This window comes from Pygocentrus nattereri, chromosome 19, assembly GCF_015220715.1.
Source record: "Pygocentrus nattereri isolate fPygNat1 chromosome 19, fPygNat1.pri, whole genome shotgun sequence".
Lineage (NCBI taxonomy): Eukaryota > Metazoa > Chordata > Actinopteri > Characiformes > Serrasalmidae > Pygocentrus > Pygocentrus nattereri.
Window position 1 is genome coordinate 16790704 of NC_051229.1, and position 27344 is coordinate 16818047.

At 38.8% G+C, this 27344-nt stretch overlaps 1 protein-coding gene across 4 annotated transcripts in view; it reads left to right on the forward strand.

Moving 5' to 3' along the window:
* Window positions 1-27344, forward strand: part of tpm4b (tropomyosin 4b) — a 32541-nt gene that overhangs the window by 1396 nt on the left and 3801 nt on the right. For 2 of the 4 annotated variants that reach the window (XM_017697167.2, XM_017697166.2), the window contains exons 2-8: window positions 3164-3289; window positions 20437-20570; window positions 20965-21082; window positions 24465-24535; window positions 26145-26220; window positions 26349-26411; window positions 27040-27109. In XM_017697167.2, coding sequence (XP_017552656.1) covers window positions 3164-3289; window positions 20437-20570; window positions 20965-21082; window positions 24465-24535; window positions 26145-26220; window positions 26349-26411; window positions 27040-27109 — 658 coding nt within the window. Of the gene's footprint in view, window positions 1-3163; window positions 3290-10655; window positions 11038-20436; window positions 20571-20964; window positions 21083-24464; window positions 24536-26144; window positions 26221-26348; window positions 26412-27039; window positions 27110-27344 lie in introns of those variants that run through there. The other 2 variants (XM_017697168.2, XM_037531165.1) reach the window with 1 other exon arrangement.

Consider the following 27344-nt stretch of genomic DNA (forward strand, 5'->3'; position numbering starts at 1 on the left):
CTGTTGTATTCTGAATTCTGAATGGCAACTTTATGTAAGTGCATTAGTTTTCATTACATCTCAAAACAATGAGCTCAAAACAGGCTGTTTTTGCAGCTTAACTTCCATATAAGGAATGTCAGGCCTAGAGGCTCTGATGAGTGAGTCCCATTTGAGTTTCCAGTCTATGACAGCAGATCATTTTAGCTCAGTCTCATTATTTGTTGCAGGCATTGCATTGTACCCATATGGAAATCTGATATGTGGCAATATGTGGATTTCAAATCTATGACATATAGTGGCACATCTGATTTTCCCTTTTAGCAAACTTATATTAGCCATATATGGACATATATGCAGCATATATGTATATATGTATGGTCCATACATAATGCATATACATCTAATCCTTGATAATTAAATAGATGGCCAATATGTTCAACACAGTTTCAAATAACAAGCCTTTTATTACAGATAAAGACTTCAGTCTGAAAAATAGAATTGAAGCACTATACACAGTAACTGGCTGGTCAATGTGTAGTTTGCATAGCAGCAATGCGAGCTAGCTAGCATAATAGCTAATTATAATAGCAGACATTTTGATCCATAATCTACTAAAACTTTAGCTAGATTAGCTATTGTGGTAGCTTCCTTTCCAAAAGACATGCTAGCCAACAGTTTCAGGTTATTTGGCCTCTTTTCTGTAACCATCACTTGTAGTGCCTCTAGCTCTTTGCTCTTTCCATTAGATGCAAGTTATTTTCTGAAGTGAATGGGTCATTATTTGAAGTCTTGTGCAAACATGCAGGAGAATGGCATTGCAGTAATGACCAAAGACAAAGTCACACGTGTAAAGTTGGTAACTAAAGGTTCTCTTCATTTTACTGCTGTGGGAACAGAACCTCATCTCCATGTTTGTTGTTTTTCAGTCTTTGACATAATTTGAAAATACCCATCGTCCTATACATTGCTTGTTAATTTCACAATGATTGGACCAAAAGAAATGACCCAAAATGACTTGGAAAAAAGTCTGGTTCCATTGATTTACATTAAAAGTACAGTATGCTTTTTCCTTCTCCTGTGAAGTTCTCATTTTGGAGTTACAAGGTTTTGTTCTGATAGAAGCTATTTACAGAATTAAGGTTGATGTCACTAATTCTTAAGCCTTAAGTCTCGAATCCGAGTCAAGTTACAAGTCAGTTAAGGGCGAGTCTGAATCGAGTCACAAGCCATTGATTTGAGTCCCCATCTCTGCATACTACATTAAGAAACTTGGTTTTCCATGATGTTGACCGGTTTTTTATTGATTTTGGCCTGATGCTAAAAGAAAGTAGGTTGTGTTCCTAAATAAGGTGCAGCAGTCAGCGCACAGTAATTTCAAGTCCTTGATTCCAGTCTCCAAAAGAACGATTAAAGTATTAGTGCTGTGAGTGAGAAGAGAGAAATTCTGGAGTCAGGAGGAAAACAGATTCCAAGTGAGATACAATCCCATATCAAGAATTCCATCTGATCCCCATTAGCTCAAATATGAGGGCCCCCTTCATCTCACCATGACTGTCTGGAGATTAATTACTCAGATGACTTCCAGTTGTCACAGACTCTCTTACCACAATTAGGTATAGCTGGTCAAGCTGGGACCCCTGTGGTTTGTGTGTGCCTCTATAGAGAACTGAGCGTGATACAACAAACGGTTGCTCATGTTGATGAGCAGGGTGTTGATATTTTGGACCTGTGAGGTTTGGGGGTTTAAGTCAGGCAGTAGTGTGACTGGACACTATAAATACATTTGTCTTTCTTCATCTGCACATCTTGTCTGTGAACCCTCTGGAAAGGGCAATGCTATGATATTTCTGTCCAAGATTTTTCATGTTAAGGTTTGATTCAGTAAAATGAACCTCACTGCAATGAAATTTGACTAATGAGCTTTAAGCCTAGGGCCTTAGGGCTATAGTTGTTGGAGCTTTAGCTGAAAAAGAACTCACTGGATGCTGTAACATACACACCACTTTATATGTGAAGCTCTCGTGTATAGAATAGTTTGGCAAAGAACCACATTTATGCAATTTCCACTTTACCCAAAATAGCGGCTTAGATATGTTTAGTCTCTGAAGTTTGCTTCTTGAGTTTTGGAACTGGAGCTACGAGGCTAATGTAGCTAACAAGTAATGAAAGCTTACAACTCACCTGTTAGCATTGTGCAAAGTGCATGGTAAATAATCTCACACTCACCTCAATCCATATAGAAAAATGTGCAAAAGGTACAAAAATCAGGCCTCAAGATGGCAGCTACTGCTGTTTTTAGCTATGCCGATGTACGTTTGTTATTTTTATTGATAACAATATGTCATACAGTGTCAGAAAACACATTAGCAAGTCTGTTAGAGGCAAGTGAGTGATACATACAGTTTGCTATGATTTGCTCAGTTGAGGATATAAGCTTTCATTCATTGTTAGCAACAGTAGCCTCATACTCAGATATCAAGAGAATAGAGGACACTACTGTTGGTCGCCCACTTGCCTTTCGCTTAGCATTTTTCAGGTGGTCCACCAGTCAAAATTTCTCATCGCTACTTGCCACTTACAGTCCAATTTACTTATTTTTCCCTCACTTCATTCTTTCATAATCCTTTGTAAGTTTGTTTAGTAAGTAATTTTAACAGCAATGTCATAAATTGACCTGGTTATGCCGGTTTAACAAACCTTGCACAGTGTCAACAACAACATTTCAACTAAATCATTTTATTTTAGGCCTAGACATAATTTTTCTTCACTTTGTAATGATTGTCTTTCCAAAATAAAAGACTGTGTGTGTTTAAAATCTGTTTAAGGAGATTAAAACTAGTTAGACCTTGCCTGCAGTACAGTAATCTGTGCTGTCCTATGGTGGACCAGCAGTGGCATACAAGGTATATAAGGTGTCGACCTTATCAAGCCAGTGGACTGATACATGCTTGCTATCTGGGTTTCTGCAGCAGTACAAAACAAAAGACGCAAACTTGGGGCACCAAACATGACCAGGCTAATCAATTACTTTTTGGGGTATGATTATGCAAATTAGATTTTTTTACAATTATTCTCTTAATACTCAGCACAGCAAAAGCAGCCCAAAGAGAATGAGTGACTGTCAATATTGTAGAACGTGTACATGCAGCATCTGATTTTGTCCCTCCTGTGTTCGGCTTAGTTAGAGGACGAGCTGCTGGGGTTGCAGAAGAAGCTGAAGACAACGGAGGATGAAGTGGAAAAGTACTCAGAGACAGTCAAAGATGTCCAGGAGAAACTGGAACTGTCTGAGAAGAAGGCCACAGAGGTAAGATTTGAAACATCAAAAAGTCAGTATGTCCACTACAGCCTAGTTTCTTCTTCTTGATGAATACAAAGATGAAGACAACAGTGGTAGGTGCGATGATCTTAATGTGGATGTGATGTGGGTGATGTCAGAGTTGAGAGAAAGAAAGCCAAAATGAAGAGCAAAAGTGAAGTGTAAAGGTTTGGAATCATTGTTTTAGTAACATAAAAACAGTTTGTTGAAGATACACGCATAAAAGTATTCTAAAATGATGCTAGTGCTCTTCGACTTCTAGGTCATAGGTTTCTCAGTCTGTAAGACCCGTAAAAAAAGGATGTTGTCAGTTGTATCTAGAATCAGATGATATTATAATGACTGGGAAAACTGTAACATTACAAATTGTTCAAAGAAACAGGTGGACTACAGTCTGTATTTGTAGAACTACAAAATGCACCAAATGGTAAGTGGGGCTGATGAAATGAACAATGAATGTAGTAACAAAGTCAGTGCCTAATAAGTTGCTCAGTGAGTGTATATGGTCAAAAGTATTGATTGCTAAAAGGTGTATTAAATTAAGCATATAGCCATGCAGTCTTCATAGAGAAACACAAGTCAGTTAATGAAATTTCTGCCCTGCTAAATCATCCCCGGTCAACTGTACATGGTATTGTTGTGAAATGAAAGTGTCCAGGAGCAGCAACAGCTCAACAGTAGACCATGCAATGCCACAGAGCATGGCTGGATGCTGAAGTGTGAGTGCCAAACTGCCTCTGGAAGCCACTTTTCCACTGCATGGAACTCAACTCACCTTGCTTTTGGTACCAGCCACTCCATTTTGCACTGCAGATATATAGAGTGGCTCATTCATCTGTCTTATAAGGAAAGATTACGGTTGGAAAGCTGCCTACTTAGATAGCTGCCCATGTAGAGAGCAGCTACTAAGAGAGCTTACTAGGTTTTGGGACACACCCATAGTATTCCCTCATGTAACTAGTCATCACGGCAATGCCGCATGAAACTGCTGTGACATGAAGGAGAAAATATTGTTCAGAAGAGGCTGATGGCAGCAGGTCATAAGTTTGGGAAATGCTATGATTTCGGACGATGAGACAATTTTGGTTGCTGAAAGACGACACAAGAAGGTAGTTAACGTTAGCATATGTGTTTAGGGTGAGAATGATGACTCTCTTTCCACATCACCTTCTCATATCAGCTCAGCTCATTTGGAACCTCCACGGAGGAGATATCAAAAATATTAGCAGGTACCAGATTTGTCTAGAGTAAAGCCAGTAGTATGTGGTGGAAATGATAAAGAACTGTGCCTTCCCAGAAAAATGTAAGCTGTTATAGCTGCAAAGGACAGGGTGGGGGATGGACAACTCCATGCTGATTGGTTTTTGAAATGGGATGTCCAACAAACTCATATAGGTGATCAGGTGTGCACCATGGCCATATAGTGTATATTATTTGTCATTAACACTTTAAGACATTGATTAAATATTTTAAAACAAGTGTATTTCAATCTACATTCTGTGTTATAACAGAATAAAATGACAACAATTATTAATATGACAAGTGATTCTTATCTTTTGAAGAGTGGTGTATTTAAATGACCTCTGTGGCATCACAACCATAATGAATTAGAAATGGGTTCTTTTTGCAGCTCAGTTTCTATATATGGATGGAAGAGTGAATGATACATTTTGAAACTTTAACAAACTTTTATTTCAAAGAAGCAAAGACCCTTTAAATGTCATCGTTTCCATGACACAAGCGTATCTTGGCACATAGCTGAGTCGCAAAAGTTCAGACACACCGTTGTTGTTCCATCCAGGAGAATCAGACGATAGGCTTTGATCAGACAGAACTTGTGCCATCGGGTCCTCTGCAAAACATATTCCTCCACATTCCACTTGGTTTACCACTGAAGGCCTGAAAATGACTTTGCCACTCCTTGCTGTGCAGCCGGCTCATGCCTACGGAAGATCTGACAAAGACTTGGAGTTACTTTTAATGGAAAAGTTTGGTGAAAAAAAATCCAATTAACACAATTTTCCTTTTACCTCAAATGTAGTCAGTCAGCCAAGACATGTTCGGTGTCTGAAGTTGCTTTTGTGTTTATATTCAGGGCTGTTTCTTGCTAAAGAGATGTAAGCTGTGGAGAGTGTGTATTTTTTAAATGTATTTATTAATAAAACTAATTCTGTGTGCTAATCATGTGTATAGGACAGCATCTCATCAAGGCACTACTAATGGTTTTACTTCCAAAAAAATCAAGAAAGCAAAAAAAAATCACTTAAAAAACTAAAATTATTCATTATTAATAAATGTAATTCATGTAGACGATTATTTAAACATTCTACTTCTGTTTTTACGAATCAGCATTTAATGTTTGTTTCCTGATTGAAACTAATGAAGTATCCATTCTTCTTCATTCTTGCATAAAAATAATATGACTGGGGTGGATGGGGGTCCACAGTTGCTCAGGACCTCAAATGTTTATCATCATAGCATCGGAAGCCCCTTATAAAACTAAAGAAACTAAAGCAACTGTTGACACCAAACATATTGGTTTATTGACTACATTTGGGAAAAGGAGAGAACTTTGTCAATTGGATATTTCACCAAACTGTTCCTTAAACTTTATAGAAAACTTTATGGGGCCATGACAATTTCCTGGTTTACAACATGAATCATAATTTTATGTTACTATTGAGGCAGATGTGCAGTTCAATCCAGCTATTAAATTTAATATATACCTGCAACTATTAGAAACCCTATAAAGACTGGGAGCAGACTGCCAACACATGACTCAGGGAGATCATTATAAAAAGTAGTATTGACATGACATCTGCAGCAGTTAGTGTCACTAATTCATTGTAGAGCTTGAAAAGAGACAGTTTGCTCAGTAACAACCAAAACAACTGTCAGTGCTTTCATGCCCTAATTTGTGTTCTGTGTGAATCTTGATTGTATTAAACTGCGCCAACTAGGCTCACAAAAGTGTGCCAGCTTAATAAAGAGTCAACATTCTGCATGTGCATTTTAAAGCAAGAATTTACATCCTATGTACTTGCTTTTTTTAAGCTGTCCATAGCATTTAAAGCTGCACTGTGTAATACTTGGGGATTTGGACACCTCTCTGGTGGAAATAGGTAATTGCACACAACGTGCGGAGGAACATTTTGTATCATCAAATGTAAATGTTCTTCGGGCCTCCACAACCAGATGAATCTGATAATTGCGAGTGAGTTGAAAGAGAATTTCAAAGAGAGGATGTGAGTGAATTATTTATTATTGTCATCATATTTTCATCAGTATAATGTTGATTTGAGACCCAAACATCAAGCTGGATCTTCTTTTTGGGTCTGTGCATCTGAGGTTAATATGCAAAGCCCTATGACGTGCACAGGCACACCTTATTTTAATGTGTTTTTTCTCGTAGACTCAGTAATACTACTGGAAATGGTTAAAGAAAGACATTAACATACACAAAATCAAGACTTACCATATTAACATTAGTGCGTTTATTGTAATATTAATGTTTTCTGAGCAAATAAATGCTTATAGGGGAGTTAAAAAATCAAAAGTCAAAAACATTTTTGTCCTAAAAAGAAGCACATCAACTTCTGACTTACACTGGACTCTACCAGGAATCTACTCTCCTGGAAAATAAGATTTACTTGCAATAGTTACTTGTGTAAAAAACATGTTTCTCTTTGTTCACTGACACATATGTAACCTCCTGCCATACACACACTCCCTCACTCACACACAGAGGCAGACCCCAGTCAGAGGCCCAGGAATGGCTGGAATGTGTCTAAAGCAAACAGTGAAGTCTCCCCTCCAGAGTGTAATGAAGCCCTTCCGCTGGGGGGGAGAAAACACACTCACACACATTCCTGCTGTCCACAGCTCCCACAACCAGCCCCCCACACACACACATGCGCGCACACACACACACACACATTCTTACACAGCCCATTCAGAGAAAGACAAAAGAATAAAAGTGCAATTTTAACTTTCTATCCTTTTATTTATTAGGTAGAGGAGAAAATGCATTTTCTCTTTTCTGTTGGTGTGTTAAAATGCTGTCTTGGTGTTTATAAATAATTATTTATTTTCTTGAAATTGTGAGATGTGTCAAAATAAGGAGTTATTAAAAGCTATTAAACTAAATAAGTAATTTTTGGGATAATAAGTCAATATTATGAGCTACTATGTCACTCTATATGTCATTATTTCAACATAGTAAGCAGAGGTAGGTAGTAGCCTAAACCCATATTTAAGTAAAAGTAATACTTGGACCTGTCCAGGGTGTTTCCTGCCTTCCACCCAATAACCACTAGGACAGGCTCCAGCCCCCATGCACACCGCATACACCCTCCACCCCACCCAAAATAGACTTCCATGAGAAAAAAAATAAACACATAAAATTAGTGAAAAAACAAGCTGCCAAAAAAATGTAAGATTTATTTTGAGATGCTTGGAAGTAACAGAAATCAGTATTACAGTGTCCACCATGGTCCGCGCTGTGGGGAGCTTAGACTGTTGTTGGTGTGGTTTAGTGGTAGTTGTGTTCATTAGAGCAATTGTGTCAGAGAAGGGTGGTCTTTACAGTTAACTAGTAGTTGGAAGTGTCTACCTTCCTGGTATGTTGTGTTCTCCCATACTGCCCCCTTCCTTTGTTTCATGTTAGGGTAGTGCTGGGCATCTCTGTAAAGACTCTCTGTTCAAGTGTCTGCATCAATAAAGAGCATTTGCCCGTCTGCATGATGTTCTCCGCATCTTCTTCTGCATCAACACTACAGTAAGTACTGAAGCAATGAAAGACTCTTCGAACCATGTCTACAACCATCAGTCAAGCATTGGGATGGGTCAGTTTAGGGTTCAGTGATGCATAACAACATCTGGAGTTTGTGATTTGTTTTTAATTGAAGGCATCATGAATGCTGAGTACAGACAATACAACATTCAATACCCTCTGGAAAACAGATTGGGAAGGAATTCATTCTATATGAAAGAAACAGCCCCAAGCACACTGCTAGGAAGATCATGACACAGTAATTATGCTGATCTTCTCAGACCAATAATCTGGCCAGCTTGGAACGCAAACGTCAACAAAACTGAATGTATTTGGTATTACTTAGATTGTGATAGGCAGAAAATACAACCAACTTCTACGACTGAACTTTAAAAGTGTTTATACAGAGCCCTGCTGGTAACATCTGGTAATAAAAATAACACGTGGCAATGCAATGTTAAGACATGGGAACCTAGATCCTAATGCGGGCCATGACTTAGTAAGGTGTGGGAATGAGATAATTAAGTCATGCCGACAACTTAGTAAGGCATGGGCATGACATCGTGCCTTATTAAGCTGTGGGCAAGGCTTAATTATCTCATTCCCACACCTTACTAAGTCATGGCCATGCATTAGGATCTCATTTCCACACCTTACTAAGTTGTGGCCACAACTTAATGATCTCATGCCCATGCCTTACTTACTATATTTTTTTAAATATGTTTTTGTACTTAATAGCCGTTTTGTTTAAGAATTAGAAAAACATAAGAGTGGTCTTTGACTTTTGCTCTATTGTAACTCCCATCACCGCTAAAAATAAGGCCCACAGTAATGTAAGTGGATCTTAGAGTAGTTTACAGATCACTTAAATGCACTTCACGTATGTTTAAACTACAGGAGATGGGGATTTCATAGGGAATCCCAAAGTAAACAGTGCTGGGACAGTTAGAGAAGGGAGTTGTGGTACATGACCATGAGTTATGTCAGCCACTGAGACCTATTAACATTCCCTGAGCTTAGAAGTACAACTGCCAGGAGGGTATCAACGTCTACAATGCAGCAGTGATTGTTGTTACAAGCAGGCTAAGTGACAAGCTAAATCCCACTGCCCACTTTTAGCCAGGCCATTTGTCAAGGTGGCGGCTCAAAAGCCTTCTTTGTTTTGCAGTGTGCGCTTCACTTTGTGCACTTCAGTCTTGAACTCTTGCAAAGCCCAGTGGGCATTCAGTGCACGTTGAAAAGGTCCTGGGCAACAGCATAGTAACGTGTGAATCGCGAAAGACTCATTTTGAATCATTTTCAATGACTCTTTTACGAGAGTCATGTGAATCAAGTGACAAGCACATGATTTTTTTTCATCAACATAAAAAAACAAAAAACAAAACTAGCACAATCTTGATCAGCTGGCTATGGTAGTTTCCTGTGTCATCTTCCACAGTGTTTCTCAGTATTTCACTGATTTTTTCAATCATCTGCCTTTTCATGGATGATAAGTTGTCAAGCACATGCACCAGTGCTGTTGGGTTCTGCAGCGCAATCAAAAATCAGACCTGTTGTTTGATATGGTCTCAGACCTGTTGTCTAAAGTGGCTCCCGCTGGACATAACCATGTTTTGTGCACTTTTATAGTTCACAGTAAGACACACTGTGTCCCAAAACACATTAACATCTGTTCGACCCTAATGAACAACTAGATGAGGTTTGAGAGAAATTTTGAGGATATATTTACAGAAGAGATTTGGGTGACCATTGGCTTCAAGTGATTGTTAGCAATGTTGGCCTTGGGTCTCTCATGCTGCACTAAAGAAGCTAAAATTTGGACAGCAAACTTGTCTTGGCTGACCAACGAAGTGAAAAGTTATGTAAATTTGTGATCTCACCAAACCATTCCTTTAACTTCCAGCTCTCTCATTCACTGTATGATAGTTTGAATTATTCAGGGCAGTTACCAAAAAATACCAAATCAGATCATTTCTCATCAAATGCAGAAAATTGTTTCTTTTCAGATACACTTGTGAACCTAATCGACACTAAAATCACTGTTTAATCTTTGCATTTAGGCTGTAAGTATATTAAACCCAGGTTATATTCTGACCACGTAGCACTTCAATTCAATAATGATTCTTTGGAAAAGGACTCAGTGCATCATGAACTCTCTTTTGGTATAATTTGGAATTATATATTATTTTTAAAAATGTCCCTAAAATGATTCAAGTTCTCTTTTTACATGTGAAAATTAGCATGGGATATTTTTAGCACAAACCTGAATATTTTTGTAATTAAGTATCGATTCTAATCTATGCAGCTGAATCGCCATCGATTCTTTTTGCACATCTAATATCAAAATATTTCTATAGACTTTTTTGTGGACATCTCGAAAAAAATGAATCAACCCTTCAATCGGACAGTTCAAATGAATCGGTACCGTGATTCGAATCTCTCTCTCATTCACTACAACGGTGAATCGCTCATGGGGGGAAGACCACCCCCTCCTGCCGGCGGGATGTCTCCAGAAACCCGCTTCTTCCCAGGATTGGAGGATTTTTAGTGACTTTCTTCAGCTTTTTCCACTTTTTTCCCAGGCTTCCTCATTCCGGAGCTTGAGTCCCTCTGCAGTCTGAATGGAAAAAGCAAACTGAGATTGGAAGGGAAAAACCACACAAACAGTCGAAGAGAAATCTCTGAAGTTTGAGTTGAACTTTTATTGAGGCACTTTTTGCACTGTTTCGTTCAACTTTGACAAATCTTAATCGCCTTTCTGCCGAGTTTTGAGTATAGAACTAGCTGGTTAGCGTTTACTTCAGGTTTTCTTCTTGTTGCTCGGAGCTCCTGTAAAATGTCTGTAAACTCGCTAGACGCCGTGAAGAGAAAGATCCAGGCGCTGCAGCAGCAGGCGGACGATGCGGAGGACAGAGCCCAGCTGCTGCAGAGAGAGCTGGACGACGAGAGGGACCTCCGGGAGAAAGTGAGTGGAGCTCTGAACTCTGCCCTCCTCTGCCCCCTCTCTCTCTCTCTCTCTCTGCTGCAGCTCCTGCTGTCTATCCCTGCCTTTCTTTCTTTCACTCGTCGATAAAATCACTTACTTCAGTTTTAGGCTGAAGTTGACTTTCCTATTTGCCAGCCTGTAATTCGACTTTTCCATTCCACCTTAAACTGTGCTGCAGTTACATTCTGGCACCATTTAAGGTGGAACGGCAAATTCGGTGAGCTTAACTTCATCTTTAGTTCATTGGTCCTAAAAAGGCCTCACATAGAATATCCAGTCGAAGCTGTTTCTTATCCACTGTCGTCCTGGCTAAGCTGAAGTTAGCTTCTCGTTCGCTAGTTTCCTGGTCGGTTTTTCCCGTTCCACCTTAAATGGTGCAGCAGTTACAATCAGGCTGCGCTATGTAAGGTAGAACGGGAAAATGCGAACAAGAAACTCCAGCCTCGAGTCACTTTATGTGGCATGTAGGGCCAGAAGCTAAGACTGTAGGCCTGGCCTTTCTCTGACTGCTCTCAAACAGCTGCATTTGGAAGAAGAGAGTAGCAAACATACAACCTAAGTGAATTGAAGGCTAGTTACCCAGACTCAACCCGGCTTAAGTCTAGGTTTAAAAGCTTAAAAAAGCTTTCCAGTCGTGATTCACCATTGACACTGCAAATTACTATAAGACTAGACTTAATGCATGGATGTGCACCATATGTGTGTAATCCGCTGTTTTTTAAAAACCTCTGCAGAATTCAGTCAGTGTAGCCCAGCTGCCGCAGAGACACTTAACGTACTAGATCAGATTGTCTTTACAGTGGTAGTGATGGGAACCAGGGGTCTACAACACAAACTTTCATTTCTGTCCGATATGACCAGTGATTGTACACATGTGAATTTGTCTATGTAATTTAATGATGACAAAAAAAAAACATTTTAAGTACTTTTCTTTGGATACTATTTTGCCTCATATGTGCCTCCTCACCATGAATGGGTTTTAAAACACAACTTAAGGCCAAAATGCATTCGTAAGCATTTCATGCTATAGCTTTGTTTGAGGCATTAAACTCTTCAGACGTCTGGTTCCTATCACCACCACTGTGAACAGTTCTGACTCGATAAGTTTCTCTAGGACTGAATATTTCACCTCAAGACCACTCTGAATGACTTTGACTAGTCATTAATTATGCAGAAGCTAATTCCTCTTTAAGTTCTTGACCCTGTACTCATCAATCCAGCAGCCGAACAGAGATCACTTTCTTAAGTATTTCTCTATAACACTGTGCATGAAGCCTATTTGGTTTTATTCTGCAGGCCAGAAATTTCAGATTTACTTAAATCTGATTCTGAGTGAGTGTTTAGGTGGGTTTGCTGGCGTATGTGGCTCTGAGCTCTGTGCTCTGTGAAGAGACTGGATATGGGACTTCTGCTTAGGAGACTGAGTGGAGAAAAAAAGAAAGAGAAGCTAATTTCCTGTCTGGAAAATTTCACTGAATCATTTCTCCCATCAATTCTTCCACCTGTTCCCTCCTCAAGGCTGCTGCTGCCTGCTTATATCTTTTCCCTGTTTTTCATTGGAGGGGAAAAATGATTCCCCAGAAGGCGCATATAGAGCTGACATGTGAGGGCTGACTCCTCAGCCCTGAAGCTGTGATATTTTGGCATGCGTGCTGCGCAAGACGAGCCTGAAGTGTTCAGTTTGAACTGGGGCTGTAACAGTTCACATAATTCAGTTAGTTTCTATACAGTCTGATGGTGTCTTGATTCAGTTCCTTTTTTCTGAAAATCTGCTTTATGTTGATGTGTGAAGTGTTAATATACATTAGTGTATGTCTCCGTTTTCATTATAAAGTTAACATAACTCTATAAAAAATTAAGGCTTAATAACAATGCACTAGCCAGTAGCTAATATGCACTTACAATTAGGGCTAAAACAATTATTCAACGTTATCAATAATGCAGACAATTAAAAAAAAATTTCAGTCAAAAGTGACCTCCACCCTAGAGTGAGTTAACAACCTGAAGAGGGTAGCAATTCTCTTTAGAGTCATAGTGTCTTTAAGAGCAGAACGTGAAAGAAAAGAACAACTAGGAAAGGTGAAAAAGAATCAAATGAAGGATAAAAAAAAATCACGTGCAATGTGGCACCGCTGTCCAAAGATAAACAGTCTCCAAAACAGTAACTTTACAGGTAAAAATGTACTTTTTAGCAAATCTTGAGAGACGAAGGTTTCATGTGGTATTAAGTAATTTTGAAGCTTTTCTATTGGTCCATTCGTCCCGAAATGTTCATGCAATGTAAAGACAGACTGCTGTGTTGAGATCATGTAGAAAAACAATAACTGACAAAAATAGAAATGCATGCAAATGAAAACACACACAGTATATGATCCGCAAGTCTGACAGTGCTTCCACAGAAACGCACAGCGCTCCCTTCGACCACCGAAAGAAAACGTGCTGAAGCAGCAGAACGGTCACAGTAGTGTTCTGCTTCACCTAAGGATGCACGTTTCACACTGTAAGCGACTTGTCAGAATGAGCCAATGTTACCCTCACAAAATCACTAAGGCTCATTTTGTTACACTACCAACAATAGTCAGTGGAGTATTCTGAGCTTAATCAGTTAACTGTGAATTAGAAGTGTTTAACAGGACATTAGCAGCACTACTTCAAAAAACCTGAATATTTCAACAGGTCATCCTATCACAGCTATATAGAGCTGCTTGTTCTGCTCATTCTGGAAGCCTTTTTGCCAACAGCTCACCCGCTTAACTGTTGGTTAACTGGTGCTGCAGCCTGAAGAGCATAAATCTACATATCTATTATTATATTGTTTGTTTTTAGCTATTGTATGACTTACTGTTTTGCACAGCCTTAAATAAAGTGCCACCTTTTTTGCTGTGGTGGTAATTTAACTCTTGATGAACAGTACAAGTCTATCAGAACATTGGCAAACAATTTATTATTATACCTCTTCACAGTTTACAAGGCACATTTAAGCCGATTAATTAACGGAAAATCGACTGTCAATATTTCTTGCGGCCCTGATTACAAGATTTATGATTTTCAGAGGTGGGGGCGTCTGGCCTCATTGTAGGCTTGCTTGTTTGATTTTATTCTACTACATGCAGTATAATCAGACTTAAACTGAGTACTTTATTTGATCTGTTGAATGCATTGTGCATATTGATTTGAGAGGCCTGTTCTCAATGACAGCATGCATTTGAAAGGTCAAATAAACCATCAGTCATTCAGCTTCTGCTGACATGCTTATGCTAGAGTGGATGTGAGTCCAGGCCTGGTAGGATGCAGCTACATTTGTGGTAAGAGAACTGATATTTTATTGAACTGTTGCTATGAAAAGCCCAGTCTATGAATATATATGCTGTAAATTATCCATATTGCACAGGAAGAGTCGAAAGCCTTTAATTTGCTTGCGCCTGAAAGGTCTGGCAAACCAGGCCTAGTTTTCAACAGAGGAAACGATGCTCAAACAGACCACTAATGCAGCCGCCACTGCAGCCCCCTTCCTGGAAACGGTGTCCAGGGGAAGTGTGGGATGTGACGCCTTTTACACACTTTACCTTTTTCACTTCCTGTCATGTGAACCGCTGAATGCTTTGTAGTTTCACTCTGTCTGCGCTGAACTGCAAGCAGCTCTTCCAAAGCCCTCATCAATGTAAGATGATGGATAGGAAGATAAGATAATAACATAGCAAAATAATACCAATATTTACTACCAATCACGTGGTAATTGTACCAAAATAGCTTATAAAAACAATTTTATTGACTACATTTGCAGACCACAGGGAGCGTCTAATCAGCTATAATGGTTTTGACCTTCATTTCCTCTTTGTCACTGGGTATGCTAGATTTTTGCAGTGTTTGAGGAAATGACAGCATTGAGTTTGTGTTTGGAGTTTTATCCCGTGTGAGAATAGTTCCATGGTATTTTTTCCTTCATTTGAATACATAACTGTGTGACTCTTTGGTCTGAACATGCCTGATGATATCGTGGCTCCAGTAGTCTGGATGAGGTTGCTTCAGGAATCTGATAGGCAGAATTACTTCGGACTGAAAAACTGCACAGATTGTCTGGGGCCTGACTTTGTATCAAGTTGAGAATTTGCATATATGTATTTATTTATTTCAATGTCATTCATTCAAGCTTAATATGTTTTATGTGTGACACAAGACACTGTGTTTATAAAATTAAAAGAGAACTCAGTTTCCAAAAAGGTTAAAATGCTGTGCAAAATGTAAATAAAAACAGAGCACAATGATGTGCACATCATTTAAACATTATATTTCATTGAAAATAGTTCAAAGACAACAAGTTAACATGTTAAGACTGATCAATTTTATTGTTTTTTTTAAAAACATGCTGTATATATACGTAAATATACGTTGTGAGTTTGATGCACCACATTTTATAAGGCATGTTGTATTTTCACATCAGTACATTCTGTTTTTGCGCAGCATCCCAACTTTTTGGGAAACTGGATTGTATTTAAAAAGTGGAATTGTACAAGTAGTAGAATCTATAGGCACTTTTTAAGTCGTCAGGTTAGATACAATTAGTATTGGTATCAGTACTCACTATTGGCAGACACTTGATCAGGTATTGGTACTAGAATAGAAAGTGTTATTCGTTATACTCAAGAACTGGAATTGGAAAATGCCTTTTAATATCATTGTAATTAATAAGCCACTTTATATGTGTATATATGTATATGTATGTATGTATGTATGTTGCACTGCCTGTCACAGCTGAACTGTCAGAGTCATGATCTCTCACATGACTCCACCCATTTTCCACCTAGGCAGAGCTTACTACAGTCAGCAGTATAGAAATAGATGACAAAGTACGAAAGTACGAGATGATTAACCTTTCACTAAGGGCTGGTGACCCAAACCCATTTTGAGCTTAAGACTAAGCATTAAAAAAAAAGGTTTTTCAGTAATGATTTCGATTTTGCTTGACTAGACTTAATCATTGTCCAGCTAACTGAACTCTCAAACTGAAAGATTTCTGTAGTCCATAGTAATAGTCTTGAATTATATCCACTTGTTTAATACCGAATGTCTGCCTAATGCTTGTAGCCTTTAAGCTGACGGGTTCACTGACTGCCTCCATTAACCTCTCAGATAGAGCAGAGCTTGGCACAGTCAGCGTTATGTTTCAGATAAACTGTAAGTCAGGTGTATGTGTCTGTAAGTCTCCTGGGCCCAGACCAATATATTGTTTAGCCAGTAAAAACAGCAGGTATAAAGGCTCTTTGGAATTGGTTGAATGGTCGCCAGCAAAGCACTGAAAATGCACCAGACAAAATGCAACAGACAAAAAACTGACAAAACCTCACACTGATCGAGCCCTAGTTATGTGCTTATGTTAACTTGTTGGCAGTTTTTTCTTTGCTACTTGGCTCTAATCTGAGAGCGCAGACAGGGCAAAGAGTAATCAACCCACATGTCCTTGAGGAAAGAGCAAACGGGCGGTTATTATTGGGGGACCATGTTAGATCATTAGTTTAGTAGATTTAATAGGTTAGTATATATTGTGTTTTGTAACATGGTTTCCCAGACATGTTGAGGCATACTCAAGGAATTATATGAAAAACAATGTTGTCATCTGTTGCTGGAAATGTTTTCTAAACACAGATTATACACAGATTTCTAAACACAGCCTATCCCAGTGCTCAATGGGCGGAAGACAGGAAACACCCTGGACAGGTCGCCAGTTCACTACAGGGCAGAACACAGACATGTACATTCATACCTAGGAGCAATTTAGCATCTCCAGTTGGCCTGACTGCATGTCTTTGGACTGTGGGAGAAAACTGGAGCACCTGGAGAAATCCTTTGCAGAGACTGGGAGAACAACTCAACACAGAAAGGATCCTAATAGCCAGAGAATCGAACCCAGACCCTTCTTGCTGTGAGGCAACAGCGCTACCCACTCGTTGCTGTGGCCTTTGCAATACTGATATTACAGGCTGGAATGTCCAAATGAGGACTCCAACCGATCAGAGTTTTTTTTTTTTTTTTTACTGTGCTGCATGCATTCTGACCATTTCAAGGTGCGTTGCAAACGTAATAAATCGCAGCACTAGAATTTCTTTAGTATTTATTGTGTAGCCCTACAGCCTGTCATAGTTGCTTAGTCATCTTCCAGGTTCAAACCTCTGTTACACATGAAAGATGACCTCATTCTATAGAATCTTCTTCTGTGTTTGTACTACCATATATGGTTCAGGACTACATGAATAAAAAGAGTACACTGAGGGAGGAAAGGGGTGTGGTTAGAGGAAGCACGAAGTCAGGTCTTAGATGCACGAAGTCAGGCTTTGTGAATACCACATGAAACCTGTAAGAGGTATCAACAATCAGTTATCTACAATGCAAGGAGAAACCAAAGAGCTCTGTCCATGTTTTGAATTTTTATTGATCTCCTATTTGATTCTGGTTAGCCATAGTAGATTACTGTATGACTGTGAGGGCCAACATACTTCATAGTTGTATACATACATGTATATTAGTAGCAGGCGTTTTTGTGAATGTTTTGCTGAAACATACTGAAAGTATCTGAATTGGTCAGTTATTGTTATCAGATGGAGATTAAGCCTAATATCCTACTCAACTCATCATGTGTCTCCCTTCCATACGCTGGATATCACAAATGAAATGTTTTTCATGGCTCTGACAGAATTACTTTGAAGAAGTTCTTCAGGCCATAATGTCTGTACATGGGGGATAAATTATTAACCAATAAACAATGACATGTTCCAAAAACAGAACATATTTTAGGTATAAGGTGAAGATATCTCTAGAAATCTTAAGAAACCTTTGTTTTAAATCATACATGATGAGCTGTAAAAAATGTTACTTTTGATTTTAGATCGACTTCAAAATAGAGAATCCTCACTGACAGCGGAGTTGAGTTCAAGTCCATAAGTATGCTCGCTGCGTAAGCCTAGAAGAACAGTCTTTAGTCTTTGAATATGTTAACTGCTTAGTGTTCTTTGTAAAGATTCTTGACTAATAAGTTCAGCTTTGCGGTATTGGGCTGGAGACAAAGTGCACTTTACTGGTTAGGTCTGACGCATAGTGACTGGAGAGAAAGGCCGTCCTTTTCTTTGAACAAGAATGACCACATGTGACAGAGATATAAACCTACATCCTTGTGGTCACCCATGCTGATGCTAAAAAAATACCTTACTGAGTAGATATTTGAGCCGCCGTTGTCCATACCTGCAGAATTTAATGGCCTATTAGACACTGGACATCAGATGTCAGACATTTGTGATTCTAATACATGTCATACATTTAGCTAATAACACAGATAATTGACTGTTTTAGATATGATCAACACACGTAAAACACCTGTTTTATTTCTTATGAAATATTTAATGGAGCACAGGGCATCTTGTGCTTAATTTAGATTAACCAGCCAATAAAAATGTTTCTTCCAGAACACAGACCACACATGGGATTGCATCAGGCAACTTGTAAAAATTGTAAGCAGATAAACAATGAGCATGAAGTTAGACGTGAAAGATGAGTCAGTGTGTTTATAAATACTAAACCTGCTCTACCTGACGCACTGTTTTAATGCAGCTCAGTGCACTGAATGCACTAGTTGTAAATCTGGTAGGATGTGGATAAAGAATGCATTTTACTATGTTTAAGTTTGCATTCTTTCCCTTACTTTAAATGCCCCTATAAATCTGAATGCATAGCAAACCTGGCCCTTGTGGTGTGAACTCCAACCATGCATCTGCTACATGATGCTGAATGGGCTTTTCAGAAAGTCAGTGATGATCTGCATGATTTATATATATTTATACTGTATGTTGATCCATCTGTACTCTGTCCCATATGCAATAGAAGTCCCTGCAATTTGGGGAATAGTGGTTTAGTGGCCAGTGGAAAGTTTAGAGAAGCCAGTATGGGCTATGAATCGCTGCAGAGGAATTTTAATGAGGAAAAGCAATGTTTCATCTGGCTGGGATATCCCATGATAAAAACAAACATAGTATGTACAGTTTAAAAACCTTTACATTGTGTGTAAATTTCACGATGGATGAATGACCAAAAGAAACGGCTCAAAATGACTTGGAAAAAATTCTGGTTTCATTGATTTACATGAAAAGTAAAGTAGGTTTTTTCTTTTTCCTGTAAAGTTAACATTTTGGAGATGTGTGTGTGTGTGTGTGTGTGTGTGTGTGTGTGTGTGTGTGTGTGTGTGTGTGTGTGTGTGTGTGTGTGTGTATGATATATATATATATATATATATATATATATATATATATATATATATATATATATATATATATTTCGCAATAATATATATATATTGCTTCACATTACAATTGTGATATGTCTCAGAATACATTAAAACATTGGTGAACCCTTGGTGTGACATGGTCAAAGATTGTCCTGCGTCATTTTTACCAAATAACTTGCTGGATCGTATGACTGCCTTTATATACACAGTACTGCACAAAAGGTTGACCCTCTAAGTTTTAAGCACGACTCGTCTTCAATCTGCCCAAGTTCAGCCACGTCACCCCATTGCTGCGCTCCCTTCACTGGCTTCCTGTAGCTGCACGCATCAGATTTAAACCCTAATGCTTGCCTACAAAGCCAAAAATGGACCAGCCCCTACATACGTGATGGCAATGGTGAAATCTCGAACTGTACCATGAGCCCTTCGAGCTTCGAGTACAGCTCGGCTTGACCTGCCATCCTTCAAGACGCATGGAAGACAAGCGTCGAGAATGTTCTCTGTACTGGCGCCCAGGTGGTGGAATGAACTCCCACTGGCTGTCCAAACAGCAGAGTCTCTTACTGTCTTCAAACGTAGACTGAAGACACATCTCTTTACACAGCACTTAAATGAGCACTGAATTATAAGCTGCACTTATTTATTGTACTGCACTCTGTATTGTAGTTTATTGTATTGTAGTTTATTGTTATTGTATTGCTTTGAATGGCACAGAGTTCTGTGTTCAACTCTGTTCCTTTTTCTCTGGGTATCTGCAGTGACTTCGTTTCTAGCAGTATCTGAGCTCAGGACTGTCTTTTCTCTAAGCTATTGGTAACTAGCAAAGATACTTTCTCTAGATTGACAAAGCACTTCTTGTAAGTCGCTCTGGATAAGAGCGTCTGCTAAATGCTGTAAATGTAAATGTAATTTCCAGTTGAAACAGCCATTATTTACAAGTTATTCATTTTTCATATTCATAATTCTGAAGTTACATTAGATAGAAGATAATGGGCAAGAGAAAATGTAGAATATTTGAATATAATATTCATCTGACAAAAAAATATTGTCTCTCTGTAATAAAATGTCTGTGAGAAAAAATAAATGTGTGTGTGTGTGTGTGTGTGTAGGCAGAAGGCGAGGTAGCTGCTCTGAACCGCAGGATTCAGCTGATTGAGGAGGAGCTGGACCGAGCGCAAGGAAGACTGGCAACTGCACTGCAGAAGCTGGAGGAAGCAGAGAAGGCAGCTGATGAAAGTGAAAGGTTGGTATTAGAGGTGTCAAAATTAAAGATTTAATAAATTTTAATTGCTGAGTTCTGCTGATGGCAGATGTTATATGCAGATAGTACAATTTCATGAATTAGAGCAGTAAGATTAATCACAATAAACATACACAAAATAATGTGATTAATTATTGTAATAGTTTGACAGCCCAGTTTGTATATAAAAATACACAAACACATACTTATACACACTAATTTACTCAGACCAGAGATGTGTCAAATTAACTATAATCCACACAACTGCACAAAGCTGTGCTTCTGCAACACCTCTGCAATTTATACACAGTTTACGTCTCATAGAAGTGCTGAAGCTGGTTGTGTAAAGTTCTGTACAATGAGCATTTAAGCACATTGTCTGTGGTTATACACACAGAGGCATGAAGGTGATTGAGAACCGTGCTATGAAAGATGAGGAGAAGATGGAGATTCAGGAGCTGCAGCTGAAGGAGGCCAAACAGATCGCTGAGGACGCCGATCGCAAATACGATGAGGTGAGAATCTCTACACTAGGGGTGCCCAGTCCTGGAGATCTACCACCCTGGGAGTTCAGACTGAACACACCTGGCTCTCATCTTCAGATGCCCCTGATGGTCATTACCTGGATGCAGCTGTGTTAGATTAGGTTTGGAGCTTAACTCTACAGGGTGATCGATCTTTAGGACCAGGATTGGGCACCACATTCTATTGAGACAAAAAGGGATTTGAAATTCCTCCAGTTTCCTTTTACCCCAAATGAAGGTCATCAGTCAAGTCATGTTTGCTTCTGTAGTATTCCACATCCTTTGGTGTGGCATGGTCAAGGATTGGCCTGCATCATTTTCACCAAATAACTTGCTAGATCATATGAATGCCTTCATGTACACAGTGCTGCACAAAAGGTTTGCTTCTTTAGTATTCCGCTGGAGCAAAGAGGCTAATGTAGCTAACAAGTAATGAAAGCATTAGCATTGTGTAACCTGCATGCTTATCTTCACACACTTGCCTCAGACCACATCAAGCTGTTACATAAACCTAAATAGACTTGCTTATGTGGTTCCTGACATTGTATGACAAACTGTTATCTATAAAATTGAGTAAAAGTATCTTGCGCAACTAAATGAGTGATAGCAGCAGGGTCATTCCATACCAACTCATCAAGCCCTCCTAGTTCATATCGTGGATTTTCCTGAAAAAATCTTGTGAAAACTTTACATTACTGTTACATTTATGGGAAAATAAATGCAAAATTCTATATCTCTATTCCAAGTACTTTTTTAGTTATTTTATTTTTTATCATTTTTGCAATTCTTTGTGTCTTCACTCTAAGCCTCACCAGCTGCTTATTTTTGCTGGATTGGATTGAAATTTGTACTAAACATCCAAGAAACCCTAAGGATAATATGCAACATGTATTCATGTAAATAAGTGTTGCTGAATGTTTCACAGTAATTCATTTATAAAAATAAATGTTTTACAGAAGAATCTTTTCATTTTCAAAAATGAATATCTTCACTAGTTCTCATTTTCTTACAGCCAGATTTTGATTCTGTGCAGTATCAATATAGTTCTCTCGCATCTAGAAGTTATTTGGTCCGGCATAAAAAATGAGTGGCACAGATCTTGCAAAATATAACGTCAGAGGAGAAACCCACTTTTTCAGATACGTTGACTGCATGTTTTCCCAAGAAGGATTATTTGAATTTGCTTGAAACTAAAATAAAAATTTTAAGAATTTATATTGATCCATCATAATTTAATAATTTATATAAACATATCAATTCTTTGATACTTTTCACTGGTTGTAATACTACATTCAGTGATTTTATTTCATAGGTAGCTATTTGTACTATGTTGACTTTGTTTTCTACCTCTCTGTGATACCTTTTGCAAGTTACAGCTTGTAATGGCTTGATTTGTTCCATATTAGATAATTGCATCTTATTCCGTGTGTGTGGACGCTTTTAGTTATACACAGTAAAAGGTGTTAAATTCCTTGTGCTACTGGTAGGCAATTTCCCAAACCTCTCACTGTCAGATACAATTACTTGTCGATAACAACCTACCCAAGTATAACACAATAGGGTGCACGATCACCTTTACACCGGTACCTTACAATACAAAAGTTGTCAAGTGGATACCTTGCCTCGTCAGTGTCTCATGGAATTAAGCCCACGACACCTCCAGAAGGCGTCCCAGACCCCCCGCCCCCCTTGCAATAAGCCATATTCGACCATTCTTATGCCCCTTAGATGTAGGTGGCTTTACGTATGGTGCTCACAGACTACATGGGACATATGAATGAACCTGTATTACATGAAGAAGCCTGTTGTTGCAAGATGTTTTGGAAATTGAAATATAGGCATACTTTGACATACTTTACAGGTTGCTGTGGAATTTGGCATACCTAGAGCCTGGCTCAACGAGGCATGGGTATAGCTAAACTTTAAGCAAGTTTATGACTTAAAGCCATACATTAAGCAACCTAAATCTCTGGGGCATAAGAATGGCTGAGGGTAGCATACTTAGAGCTACCAGCAAATGGATCTAAATATAGCTGAAGAATGCAGATGGATTGGCATTTAAATAGGCTCAATTGTGAGTAAATCTCTCAGCAAGGCTTGGGCAAATCTGTTGTCTCTTATATTGACATATGTCCTAACCCATTGTGAGCATGAAGTGGGGGTGGGTCTGGGATGCCAGACACCCCTTTTGAGCTTTTGGAGGTGTTGTGAGCTTAATTCCATGAAATATTGATTAAGGAAGGTGTCCACTTATGTGAAATGCCCACCACAGCAGCTTTGTTGTTAGTATTTAGTACCAGTGCAATGGTCATTGTGCACCCTGTTGCACCCTGTTATACTTTGTTGTTAGGTATGTCAGTGAGAGGTGTGGGAAGTCACTACTATCAGCACAGCTGTGTGTAACTAAAGTTGTCCACACACATGGAGCAAGATGACATCATCTAGTATGCAACACATCGAGCCATTACGAGCTGTAACTTGGAAATTTCCTGAACCCGATGAAATGCAGGTTTTTATTTGTACTTCCATGTAAAACTAAAGTTCTTTTGGCTTTTTTTCCCACAATAATTCAAAGAAAAACTTCAATGATTGTGTGTTGTGAAAATGAGAATACAGCAAAACACTATATATTTACTAAATATATCCAATCCTAGTATAACAACAGTGTACAGATTGTGTACTTTAAACAATGTTGTGGGGGAAAAATTGGGCCTCATTCACCAATATCTTAAGTTTTTCCTGGAGAAAGGTCCTAAGAAAAGTCTACATCAGATCCATGACGTGTTCTTAAACTGCAGAATTGTTCACGCCTTTGTGCTCTTGAGTGTGTGTAGATTCTGTTCTCGGCTAAGAACAAATCCCAAATAAGAAAAGATTGGTGAATGTCAGAATCTTCATGAAAACAGTGTAAGTGGGTTTTAAGAAGGGGTTTTTCTTCTGGTTGGTGAATGAGGCCCAATATTTAGAGGTTTATCTTCAAACCTCACTCTGTTGTGGAAATGAGTGTGTGGTCACTTAAACTGGGAAATGAATAAAAATGAATTAAAATCAATTAAATAATTGAGGTTTGTTTATAGTTATTCAATCAGGCATCGTTGTTTGTATATCTTTAAAAACGAAAGAAAACATTTTTTTTCCTGTGCTAGGTTGCAGTATTAGTCATGTTCACGAGAATAACCCAAATGTGTCAGCTGATTTGACAATATTCAGGGTAAAGGGAAGAGAATGTTCATTTGATTTTACCCCAAACTATTCCTTTAATCGCTGCTCAAAACTCAGCAGGTGATACTAAATAAACGGTCTGACGAAAAGTGTTAAGGTCCTCTCTGGAAGAAACGTGTCACTAAACTAAGTTTATGTATGTGTATCGCAGGTAGCCCGTAAGCTGGTGATTCTGGAAGGAGAGCTAGAGAGAGCAGAGGAGAGAGCAGAGGTTGCCGAGCTGTAAGTACACTTCATCTCCACTATCATGACTCATGAACAATCCAACCAGCAGGAAAGAATGGAGGAAGTGCTGGGCAACATAGTTCCAGTATACTATTATAGACTGCTGTCACATAACAATACTGATTTTTCATTTCTAATTTTTTTTCTCCATCCATGGTAACGTATACTTCTATAAAATCACAGTGACTGTATTTGTCATTGTCTTGATAAATTACATCACATTACGTCACAATATACTTTTCTGTATATATTGAGGATGTTGCCAGTACTTAATGAACACTACCTAGCTGCATGTTTCATCACAAAGAGAGCATAACTAGTTGGATTTAGTGCTATGCAGTATGTGGAACATTGAATCAAAATGATTATACTCAGTTTCTGACTGTATTTTTTAGTCTTATTTTTTAGTTTATTAACCTAGCCCAGTGGTCAGCAACATGCGACTCCAAAGCCCCATGCCAGCTTATTTACTGCCCTGTTGCGGAATTAAAAGTTTAGGTAAAAATGCTCCTTTGTGCTACTGACAGTTCTCACACAGTTTTAACAATAAATGGCCTTAAATGTTGGAGTTAATGCAGCTTAAAACTACTTAAAAATTCACCAACGTTTAACCCAGAAGGTTGGCACGCAGACTGCTGGTCAGCAATTCAGACAACAGTCTCACCTAGCTAGTAGCTAACAAAAAGACAAGGAGAAAGATTTAAGACGAACATTGATGATTCGGAAACTAATTGACTTTGAGAATTGACGAAATGAGAAACTTTCAAACACTAAAGTCACAAAGCTGTTCTGCTTCTCATTCACCAGCTTCTTGCTTGAATTTTCCAGTTCCACCATAAATGGTTCAGTAGTTACATTCTGGAGCGTCAGGCACCATTTCAGGTGGGACGAGAAAATTTGACCAAGAAGCTGCGAATGTGAAGCGACTTCAGCCTCGTAAAAAAAATCTAACGTTTAGAGACAAGAAACTATTCTACTTTTCTGGAAGAGTGTCCTGCCAGAGATGTGAAAAATAAGCTATAACCGAGCTAAAGCTTAAAGCAGAGCAAAGTAAGTTTGCTTTTTTGTTGATAGGCTGTTGTTTTTTTAGCCTATACTAGCACATTAGCACATACTGAGACACATTTACAGCTAAGATTGTAAAATGGACATAAAATGTTGTTTATTTTAGTTGAAAAGACAAAATGGCTCTTCTTAAGCTTTGGGTTGCCAAAATCTGGCCTAGCCACTGATCTATAGGCTAATAAACACAACCAAGCTAGTATTAGTGTAAGTCTTGTCTCTGGTGTCAAACACAATTGATGGAAAAACCAGGATTGTATCATTATTCACCACAAAATTCACAGACACGTTTTTTTTTTGTTTTTTTTTAACTCTTTCCAGGATACATCAGCACGTTTATCAGCAGGGGTGTTCTAGTCTTTAAACCAGAATATCTCGTGTTTCAGCACCACTGTATCGTGCGAGTAAGCCTGTTTACGACCCATGTTGCGATGGTTATATTTTCATTTTGGCTCGAGTGTCCCCAGTCTTACAGATACTTGTATATCAAAAATAGTCTGTGAACATTCAGATTCAATATCATCTATTTCTGTATATTCTACAGTAAAGGTGGTGATCTGGAGGAAGAGCTTAAGAATGTAACCAACAACATGAAATCCCTTGAGGCCCAGTCAGAGAAGGTAGGCCTGCTGAAAGCTGTCAATGTTGTGTACAGTTGTGTGGTTTTGTTTGAATGCTGCATTGCGCGTTTTGGTTTTCATGGGTGTGTGTTCCAGTGTTTAACCGTCGGAGTGGTTTCTCTCTATAGTACACAGACAAAGAAGACAAATATGAGGAGGAGATCAAGGGCCTCACTGACCAAGTGAAAGAGGTAATGTAATATACTATGTCCTGCTTTTAAAGGAACAATGGCGAAAAATAACATTTGCACAAGTTAGGGAAGCTTCTATCTCAGCAGCCACACAAGTGCACAGCATAGCTTAAAACAGCTGCAGCTGTCTTGAAGACTGAATTTTGTCTGTACTTTTTGTGGATTATAATATGTCATACAGTGTCAAACTACATAAACAAATCTGGTTGAGACTTAGTAGTGTCTGCAGTTTGAGGCAAGTGAGTGTTGATTTAGGCATGCAGTTTGAACAGTGGTAGCTGATGAGATATACTTGTTAGCAACATTAGCTTTGTAGCTCCAGCGCAAAACAAAAGAAGCCCCTGGCAATGACAGAGTTGTCCTCGCTCTCTCTCGGTGGGTAGGACGGTTCTCCCTCTCCCCTCATTACTCAGCGTGATGCTAGCCAAAGCAGGCGTCTGTTAGCTGACATAACATGACTTGGCAGATAGTGTTCTCCTCCAAGCGTGTTGAGCTGTCCAATGAAGTAAATTGACTTAATGATTTAATTGGCCTGTTTCAGTTGCATGGCATTCTGTTTTTAAATCTTACTTTATTTCTCTCTCTATATATCTCTCTCTGTCTCTCTGTGTCCTTCGTCCCCTGACAGGCAGACACTCGTGCCGAGTTTGCAGAGAGATCCGTGGCAAAACTGGAAAAGACCATTGATGACCTTGAGGGTAAGCCTCCTACTTTCACTGTCCTTCACTTTTTGAGCACTCTTCTTTCAGCCCAGAGCACTCATGGTGTAATTAATAGCACTTAACACCAGGTTAGGTACCAGCTATAACTTGACCTTTGTCTTCACATGCTGTTTCTGGCTGCTGGATGACATTTTATTGTCATGAAGGAACAGAGATTAGGCTCTTGGACCCACCCTGCTCGCTTGAGGAAATACATAAAACGTAGACTCTA